Source organism: Crassostrea angulata, chromosome 10 (genome assembly GCF_025612915.1).
Source record: "Crassostrea angulata isolate pt1a10 chromosome 10, ASM2561291v2, whole genome shotgun sequence".
In the NCBI taxonomy this organism is placed as follows: Eukaryota; Metazoa; Mollusca; class Bivalvia; order Ostreida; family Ostreidae; genus Magallana; species Magallana angulata.
The window spans coordinates 8,689,193-8,700,178 of NC_069120.1; the positions used below are offsets into that span (position 1 = coordinate 8,689,193).

At 34.0% G+C, this 10,986-nt stretch overlaps 1 protein-coding gene across 1 annotated transcript; it reads right to left on the reverse strand.

The window, feature by feature from the left end:
* Positions 1–2,124: 2,124 nt before the first annotated feature.
* Positions 2,125–7,669, reverse strand: LOC128164866 (protein YIPF1-like; the record flags this gene model as incomplete). Its single annotated transcript, XM_052828920.1, has 7 exons — positions 2,125–2,998; positions 3,247–3,429; positions 5,433–5,587; positions 6,287–6,400; positions 6,585–6,759; positions 7,015–7,127; positions 7,627–7,669. Coding segments are annotated over 7 exons (1,011 nt in total), but the record flags the coding sequence as incomplete, so codon positions are not given.
* Positions 7,670–10,986: the final 3,317 nt, after the last annotated feature.

Here is a 10,986-nt window from a genome sequence, read left to right on the forward strand (position 1 = left end):
CATATACATGTATATACGAGTATATATATATATTTAATTCAGTTATATTGTCTATCATAATAAACAAGTAATAAGAACAGAAAAGGGTTTCCTAGGGCAGAAATAAAAAATGACTGATTAAAATATACCGGTATTCTATAATTCGACATAATGTTATATCAACCTACATTTAAAAACAAAGAAAAAAAGTTTTAAAAAAGATTCACCACCAGGATTTGAACTAAAAATACTGCATGGTTGTATTCAAAATCTAGACCGAACCAGTGAGCAATGCGAGAGTTTAAAGTAAAATGTATGTGGTATAAAGTATAGAGTTGGAAACAACATTGTCATTTCTCTGGACTTTTTTATCCTCCAAAACATATTTTGAAAAATTATGATTAACCAACTCTGGGTCATCTCTCCATCTTTTCCGACATTTTTAATGTTGAAATAAGTCATCTTTACACGTTTCAAATTTGTGGAGAGAAGGCCCAGAGACAACAAAATCATTTAAAAACAGCTGTCAATAAGTAGGATATTGCATCAATTACGTCGTGTTGCAATATTTAGACCCATATTATGATAAAACCTTTTGCATTTCAAACATCTTTCTACCCATTCTACTACGTCCATCAGAAACCAAATAACGGTTTTAATTCGAAAAATGTGCAAACTTAATCGATGAAATGTGCACTCCTCTAGTACTCCCAGATTCCTGCCGAATCTACATCTTAAGCACCCGATGTCTTTAAAATAAGTGCGAGATTACCAATTTTACTTAGAAGGGCATGGTCACGATTTCTGTCAAAAATTATTTCTCTGATTTTAATGTTTACAATGCTTCAGTAAGGCATTTTGAATAGGCAACAATAAAGCGAGTTACAGGGCTTACAATTCTTTGTTATGTAAACAAAGCTTTTGTTTACATTTTTAGTGTTGAAGTAAAAATCCAAGTTTAGACAAAAATGTGATTGTCTAAAACATTAGGAGCTGTTTATTTATACTTAAAATGAATAAGAAGATAGACAAATAAGCTCCAAAAGGACCTTTTTACTGGTATATTGAACCTATGTAAACAAAAACAGGGCACGAGCCTTGTTTATATGACAAAGAATTGTGGGCCCCATATCTTACTTATAATCTTTACGAGTGACTCTCAAATTTCACTTGATCATTAGAAATTTATTCCTAAAGTATTGTAAATGATGGAAATAGAATTTTTATCAAAATCGTGACTACGCCCCTTTAATATGGTCTGATTTCGATAAAATATTCATCATCTTTCATCCGTCGAGATTTTGTTTCATTCGTTAGGTTGCACGATAAATTGGCTTTTTAAACGAAACACGCCAACACGTTTCTATCAATATCTGATGAGCCTGAAACAGAAAATGTTAGTAGGATGCACTTGATTGCACTTTAAAAGGAAAAAAGTACAGCGAGTTTGGTTAAACTCATTAAACACCCATTTTAACTGTATGTTTTAACTGGTACGCCCGATCATCAACCAATTCCATCGAATTCCTGCGTCAGTATTCCATATTGTTCTGACCGACTACCATTATTCAATTCATCAACTTCGTTACTTCAAATATTTATCCTTTAAACATGTCATCTGTCCACGCTAACTTTTGATATATCTATGACGTTGTCGATTGGCGGAGTTCGTTCGTGTTAATAATGGTTACAAGTTATGACATCAAAAAGGATGTACATCTTGGGTAACCATATACAGGGCATTACAGGGCATATCTGAATACAAATAATTTCCAAAAAATTTTTTTTCAAAGTATTCAACTTGAATTATTAAACTTAATAACTCTTTTTGCAATCTTATGAAATAGAATAAATTACACGACAAAACAATCTACAATATAGCTGCAGGTCCGGAGCTCCCAGTCTGAAAAAATTCGGATGGACATTTGGCAGCTGTTACGCAAGTGTTAAAAAGATGCAATTTACGGCGCACAAAAAATTGCTGGTTTTAGACCGATTATCTAAAATCCAATTTTTTTTTCAGACCAGGAGCTACAGACTTGCAACTAATATATATATTCTAATGGGGTAACTGATTACAGGTAATAGAACAATTTTATTTACAAATTTTCATTTTACACTATAAAAAAACAAAATAACGACATATACATGTATAAGCATTTAATATTTAAGACAAAAAAGAACTATAAAGATTGAGTTCAACAAAACAATTTCATTTTTTAAAATATTCTTCAATACCATTCATCATAGTAAGCATCTTCACAGCTCAGCTTTTAAAAACCGTGGGTTGAAATACGTGTCCGCTCCAGTTTTTTCCAGTTTTCCAGTCAAGAGGATGCAATATTCATACAGCCGAAGACAAACGATTTCTGCATTAACAAACCAGGTGAAAGTACTGATACAGATATATAAATATATACGTACATACATGTCACTGAACACACTTTTAATTTGGATTATTTCTTGTATATATATGTACCAATAGATTCTGATGTCAATTAGTTGAATAAATAAATTGAAATCAAGAGGAAGGAAACTTGAGAATTTACTCAACTATCAACAATAGACTTGTTCTTCTCCTTCAATTCATAAAATACTTGATTTATGACATTTTTAAGATAAATTCCACCAACGGTTGAAGAAAAAACGTTTCGGGCTCATCATCTAAATCATTAAAAAATAATTTAACCTGTAAAGCTCGAAAATAAAATGCTATATGAGAGAGTGTACACTAGTTATTTTCCTTTAAGCTGATCTTTCTTTGGATTTCCATGGCAATCTTATCTGCCAACTACATAGGTTTTTTAGTTGTTTTGTATATAACTCTGTTTCTCTTTAATGTAGAATTTTTCAATCTGCCTCTGGTATCTTTAGGTAAATTGGTGTTGGTTGCTGCAACTAAAGTTTTCTTGTTCTGTTGTTTGCTTGTTGGGTGTGGGGTTGTTGGAAACTTAGTTATCACTGGGGCTGAACTAGTCTGTGTAGAGATCTGAGGTGCAGCAGCATTGAAGAAATACAGCTAAAATGCAAATTTATATTACTGTCACATCTTTTAATGATTAATTTTTGTTTTTATTTTTCCTGATTTTTTTTTTAAATTACCAGTTCATATATAATATACAAACAAAATTCTATAAAATTACCAATTGTACATTTACAATCAGGAAAAAGTAACAAAGTGATCAGATTTGGTCTTGATTTGATTCATTTGGATGTTGGTAAAATGAATCAAACAACCAATAACTTAGAATTTATCATGTCATGTACCTTGAAGCCAACAGCAAGCGAAGTGTGACAAAGGAAGATGAGTATTATCACAATCCAGGCAGTTTTCTTGGTGTCGTCTTTGACTGCTGGCCATAGCGTGATCACCAGAACTCCGCCCGACATCACTGCCCCAACCATAACCAGTATCCACTGCAACCACTCAAACTGCACCACCCACAGTATCTACAACACACAGGTATCAGTGGTGAACCACCCACAGTATCTACAACACACATGTAACAGTGGTGAACCACCCACAGTATCTACAACACACAGATATCAGTGGTAAACCACCCACAGTATCTACAACACACAGGTAACAGTGGTGAACCATCCACAGTATCTACAACATACAGGTAACAGTGGTGAACCATCCACAGTATCTACAACACACATGTAACAGTGGTGAACCACCCACAGTATCTACAACACACATGTAACAGTGGTAAACCACCCACAGTATCTACAACACACAGGTAACAGTGGTGAACCATCCACAGTATCTACAACACTCAGGTAACAGTGGTGAACCACCCACAGTATTTACAACATACAGGTAACAGTGGTGAACCATCCACAGTATCTACAACACTCAGGTAACAGTGGTGAACCACCCACAGTATTTACAACACACAGGTAACAGTGGTGAACCACCCACAGTATCTACAACACACATGTAACAGTGGTGAACCACCCACAGTATCTACAACACACAGGTAACAGTGGTTAACCACACACATTATCTACAACATACAGGTAACAGTGGTGAACCATCCACAGTATCTACAACATACAGGTAACAGTGGTTAACCACACACATTATCTACAACATACAGGTAACAGTGGTGAACCATCCACAGTAAACAGTGGTGAACCATCCACAGTATCTACAACACACAGGTAACAGTGGTGAACCATCCACAGTATCTACAACACACATGTAACAGTGGTGAACCACCCACAGTATCTACAACACACAGGTAACAGTGGTAAACCATCCACAGTAATTACAACACACAGGTAACAGTGGTTAACCACACACATTATCTACAACATACAGGTAACAGTGGTGACCCACCCAAGGTATCAGTGGTGAACCACCCACAGTACCTACAACATACAGGTAACAGTGGTGAACCACCCACAGTATTTACAACACACAGGTATCAGTGGTGAACCACCCACAGTATTTACAACACACAGGTAACAGTGGTAAACCATCCACAGTATTTACAACACACAGATATCAGTGGTAAACCACCCACAGTATCTACAACACACAGGTAAAAGTGGTGAACCACCCACAGTATCTACAACACACAGGTAAAAGTGGTGAACCACCCACAGTATCTACAACACACATGTAACAGTGGTGACCCACCCAAGGTATCAGTGGTGAACCACCCACAGTACCTACAACATACAGATAACAGTGGTGAACCAACCACAATATTTACAACATACAGGTAACAGTGGTGAACATCTCACAGTACCTACAACATACAGGTAACAGTGATGAACCATCCACAGTACCTACAACATACAGGTAACAGTGGTGAACTACCCACAGTATCTACAACACTCAGGTAACAGTGGTGAACCACCCACAGTATCTACAACATACAGGTAACATTGGTGAACCATATACAATGTCTACAACATATAGATACATTGTAATAGTGGTGAACTACCCTCAGTACCTACATCAGAAAACAAATGAACCACAGCCAGTATCTACAACAAACAGAACTGGTGCTGATTGAACCAGGCCTAGAAGTTTCTCAGGTAGCACTTCAACAACATGCATTACTTTCTTTAGGACTATTTATCAAAGAATGTCAACACAGGACAATGATATTTCTTTCCCAGTTCCCCTGCATCTACTCTTATTTCAAATTAACATGATACTAAATCTGTTAATTCCTAAATAAGCTTACCAGTAAAGAACATAGATTAATACAATTATTTTTGTTTATGTTTACATCAATCTAATATCTGTAACAGTCTAAACATTTCCAAACCCACTTTGCATTCAGCAAATATTTATTATGTATATTTTTCAATGAATTTCTACAACTGAATAAAAAGGTAAATTCTAACCATTAGCTAAAACACTACCAACTTTCCCAAATCAGTACAAATGTATCTCAAAAAAACAAACATATTCAGCATCTATATGTGCTTACAGAGATTGGAATGTAAATAGAAAGGGAATATCCATAGATACACAGGATCTCCAGAAAAGTGTAGTTTGCTTTGCTGCCTCTCCACCACAAAAAGCCAAATAGCATCGCCGGCAGCAACCACCAGTAACTGAAAATGGCTGTTGCAGCAAATGTCACTGAAAAGAAAGAAACGAATTGATGACATTAAGAACAAAAAGGATCTCATACCTAAATTTGACCTCTATCTTGATAACAGATGGTCTATCATTATGCAGAGAGCCATACATCAGTCTTCTAAGAAAAATCAAAACTGCCATAGTGACCAATAGTGTATCTAATCAAGCAACTTGGTTCATTAAAGACTATACCCTTCCCCCAATCTACAAAATATCTGTATGAAATGACAACATGTTTGATATGAATGAAGGCCTTGTTTTAAAATAAAATTGTGTGCGACTTCACACAATTTTACCTTTATTCATGCAATGTCACTTAATATCTAGGAGTCTGACTTTACAATTTCCGTTCAGCCAGCACTTCCGAGAGCTATCAATCAGAACACCAGTATTGTTAACAATAAAAATACAATTCGTATTTTAACACACATTTGCAAACCTAACACATAGAACTGCAGACCCTCATAAATAGCAAGTATAAACAATGTGACACTCCAAATCACTCAATTTTAATGACAGTTATGCAGATGCACATGGCTTGGCAACACAGCTAATTACATATTTGCTTTCTTCTTTTGAAAAAAAATCATCTTTTTGAAAGATTGAAAATTCTCTGTAGATCACATACAACAAAAGTCACTAAACACAGTGGGTTGCTACATGTGTTGCGTGTTTGACTGTACTAGGACTTTAAGATACCTTTATGGAAGTCATACTTCCAGGTGAAGTCTTTACCCTCAACAGACAGGTAACTGGCCATGTTACCAGCAATGGCTGTTGTAAACACAAGCGTTGTACAAATCCAGAAAGGTCCTGTTAAAAGTAAGGTAATAGAAGCCTTAGTAATACATATATTACACGATACAATAAATGGGGAGAGCAACTTTGCCTTTCAGTAACCAAACAATTAACATTTAAATGCTTCTTATATATTTGTAGACCTTGCTTTATGGGTTATATATTTATAACACAACAACAATTCTGGTAAGATGCTTACCATAGAGATCTGGGTTAGGCCTAATGGTTGTTTGTAGGTAGTTTGAACGTGGAAAGGGAATCATGGATCCAGCTATCCGGTTTAACACTTGCTTTGTCTCCACATCAAAGAACTGCTGGTAATATTCAAATGTCCAAAAAGATGGACTCCCAGTTTTTGATTCATCTTTAATGAGCTAAGAAAAAAATATTAATACAAATAAATGGCAGAGTATGTGTGTATGTATTTATCAATATGGACTTCAAATTAAAGAACTGATATTCAATTTATACATACTTAAAATTTTGGGAGAAGAAATAAATCATGATAGACTGGGATAGATTTTACTTCTCTAACAAATGTTGAACATAAAAGCAGAGAAGTTTTTGGCTTTGCTCTGGTATACAAGAATGCAATGATGTCAATTGAAATAAGCACATTTGCCCAGTACCTGAGTTTTGTCATAGACATCCTCTTCATCAGACTCGGCAGTCGGGGGAAAGTCAGTAAAAGTGTGTGTCTGAACCTTGCTTTTGTCATTTACAAAGGAGTCATGTGGAATATCTACGCGGAAAAAAGGGGAACAATACATATTGATTTAAAGCAGATGTAAATCTATCATCATGCAGATACATTTATTCCAGTTTATAGTTAAAGCTTAACACCAATCACAAATTGGCTTCTTCACACCTGATTGCACACCTGAAACGAGTACATATAGTATTTCTGTCATGGTCTTACATTTTTTGCAGTTATTTCTTGTTTCAAGTACATTTTCTGTTTATAAATAATGAAATAACTTGTATAAGTTTGTAAATTTGATCATTTTATAGTGACCGAGTAAGACAGCAATGTAAGATGTACATCTACACGGGTGAGACCTCTACAACAAATTTGAAATACATGTACTTTGAACAGTTAAGAGGTTTGCAGCTTATATAAGGATTGTAGGAATAGCAGCTATGAAAAGAAATATGGTTGATAATGCATTTTAAGAATAGTTTTCAGCTTTAAAGACATATATATATAAACATTGGTTTTACACTTGGCTTAGATATAATACCTTGGAACTGAAGATCATCAGCAACTTTCTTCTGTCCCTTTAAATAAAAAAAAATCAACGTTATATTTCACTGGAATACTCATTTTTTTCAGTTATTAAGTGTTTTACTATCGTTTTGAAATATGACCTTCTTTTTAATCAATGTGATAGAATAGGGTTAAAGACTACACGTTATACTATAGTTATTTTTCTGGTCCTGATTTTAATGTCACTCCAATTCCTCTATTAAAATCTGTCTTGAATTAGCCAGAAACAATAATGGAGAATGAAAACACATCCATTTAATTGTTTCTTTGTTAATAATATGATATCATCATAATGACAAACTTCATTGGTTTACATAAAAATTGTCAGAAATAGCAACTTATTAAGTAGGTTTAAGATTAAAAAACAATGGGCGCATGAGACAATCACATAGAGTTCAAAGTATTTAGAGAATCATTTATGAAATGATTAACATATATGTTTTCATGTTAGTAGAAGCATTATGCATGTAGTTTATTTTTCTTATCAGCAAAAAAAGGAGAAAATGCCTCTCTTTAAGTAGGGTTTAAAAAGAAAAAGTAGGAAATGCAAATGAAGTCTTTGCTGTCAAATGAATCGAAGGAATTTTTAAAAAATTTAAACAATTCATTTATCTATATTCACATTGTGTACACTTCCCCTTATGTTTGCATTGGAAATCTGGGATGTTCAATTTCCTGTGAATACACTTAGCCTTTTTCATAGGCCATGAGCACAAATATAAATTTCATCACATGTTTTTAATGTACTTATTATTGTAAGATTAAATGAAACACTCAAACTTACGTAACCATATGATATTGTACTTATGAAAAATAATCATTAATTCATATCTACTTGTTAATAAAAAAAATTCTCTACAAAGTTTACAGCACTATATTTTTAGTCGGTGAAGTGAACTTAATAAGATGTTAATAGGGCTGTTCCATGTATGTTTCATATCCCTGACCAGAGACGTATATATACTAACGCCCGTTAGTATATTTGTCCCTGCCCTGACTAAGAGAGCATATAATTAAGGCAACGGTACACAAATACTTCATATAGATTAACATCAATATGAATATAAATAGAGGATATCTATATTGTGTGATTTTATATTTGCTTTATCCAACGAGTTGAAATGGTGTATATATTTGCGAGGCTTGGCGAGCGAATATAACCATTTCAACGAGTTGGATAAAGCAAAATTAATATAAAATCACAGAATTATAGATGTTCTATTTATCTCATACAATTTGATTTATATTATGAAGCTTTTGAGACAGTCCCTTATTTGACCCGAATTGATTTTTTTTCAAAGATTAAAAACGATGATGCAACGTTGTGTTATCCGGTTATTGTGACCTTGCGCAATACAATTTAGTACGTCATTTCTGAGATAAATCTAACTATTTTAATGTAAAGTATCACTGAAATAAACCTCGAAATGATGTTTTAGCTCTAAATATTTTTTCTTGGAGTTTATTCATTTGATTAAATGGAAATACTGATCAAAAGACTTGAATTATCAAGTTTCTTGACATACACAAAGTTGAGAATGCACGTTAGTTTGAATTGACTTGAACAAGGAACAGTTGTTGATGTTTTAATATAACACAAACACCAGCCTAATGATTAGAGATTGAAAATAGTGAATAAGGATGCTTACTGGTGGTGGAATCAAAGTCTTATGAAACAATATTTCGGTAAGGTCTTGTATATAAACACAATTTGCACAACCAGTACGCTCTGTTTCCATCGCCATCGTCAGGATGAACTCGTTGATAGTTAACGTAATTTGCAGTTTTATAAACTACACAAAGCAAATTGAAAGTTTGAATGGGGCTAAACTTATCAAAAATCTTGACAAACAAGAAAAAAAGGTCTTTTGGTTACAGTTATGTATAACTTTGTAAAAAGAGTTGGGGGCCCCCCCCCCCCCCAATAGGCTGGGTCCCAACGCCTATGGTACGCAGTTATGTGTTTTCTTTCATATTTGTAAGTAATTGAAGTCTTTGACAAAATCCATTTTATATATATCACTTCTTGTAGTTGATATAGTTATGTTGAAAGTTCTAGCAAATCTTCGAAAATAGGTCACTGAAGCGTTGAAGCGAGGGGCTGTGTCAAAAGTAGTTCCGACCGGAAGTATTTGATATAGCATCACCGTGTGATATAGCAAAGGTTTATCACACGGGTAATATTCACCATACGTATGAGATAAATATGATTATTGAATGCTTATTTTTGGATGTCATCTGTCTTATAACATATCAAGGCGGTGCAGACAAATTATCATATGTACCACAGGACCAACGACATCAAAAAATATTAGCACTCAATGCTCAAATGAACAAATTTTTATGGAAGTTTATTTTTTTAAGGACAAAATGCATCTTGGCTAGCCAATTGTTTGATTCGTTTTTCTCATTCAATTAAAAATCTGCTAAGAGAAAAATGAATCTGACACTTGGCTAGCAAAGTTTTACAAAATACAATACCAAAATTAAGGGAACTTAAATTGTTAACAGGTTAAAATTTAAAAAAGAGCCCCCCCCCCCGAAAAAAAACCCCAATGAAGTTAATATAAATGTACATAATCTCAGCTAGATTCGTCGACGAATCTCGCTGAGATTTACAATAACATGTACCTAATTTCATCTACGTTGCAATACTAAGGAAATTCGGAATAAAATCGCAAGGCGCTTACAACATTATCATTTTGAGGTATAAGTAACGTTACTGTTAATTATATCTGCCTATTTTATACCCCGTGTATATTTTAATATATTAAAAAGTGGATTTTTAAAAAAAACCACCCATAATCAGGTTACCTCAAAATTTTCCACGTCAATGTTTACATCTGCCATGTTTTCATCTTGGTCGGTGTAAAAGTAGATCAATGTAACAAGTAATAGCTTTCCAAAAAGCTTGCCCGACTTTTAAAACAAAATTATTCAATGGGCGCATGCATGGATCTTATCAGAAATTAATTTTAATTTTCGCTGCTGATCATAAATTAATTTAATATGTAAACGGTGTGACCGTTGGACCGAGCGCAGATTTAACACAGTGCAGTTTGATTTTTGAATAATATCTATTTAAAATGCACACAGTAGGATCCGCCAGCATGTTTGCCTATTACTCAAATCATTCGTCAAAGTTAAACTAAACGTCGCGTGCTCAGTCTACATTATGACGTCATATTCCAGACGTAAAACGTCTTCGGAAATAGCCGAAGAGACTTACGTGATTCCGATTTTTTTTTTTTAATTTCTTCTTTCATTGTTCATCAATTTAATTTATATGAATGCCAATGTAATAAAATTGAATACTTTATTCAGAATCTTAAAG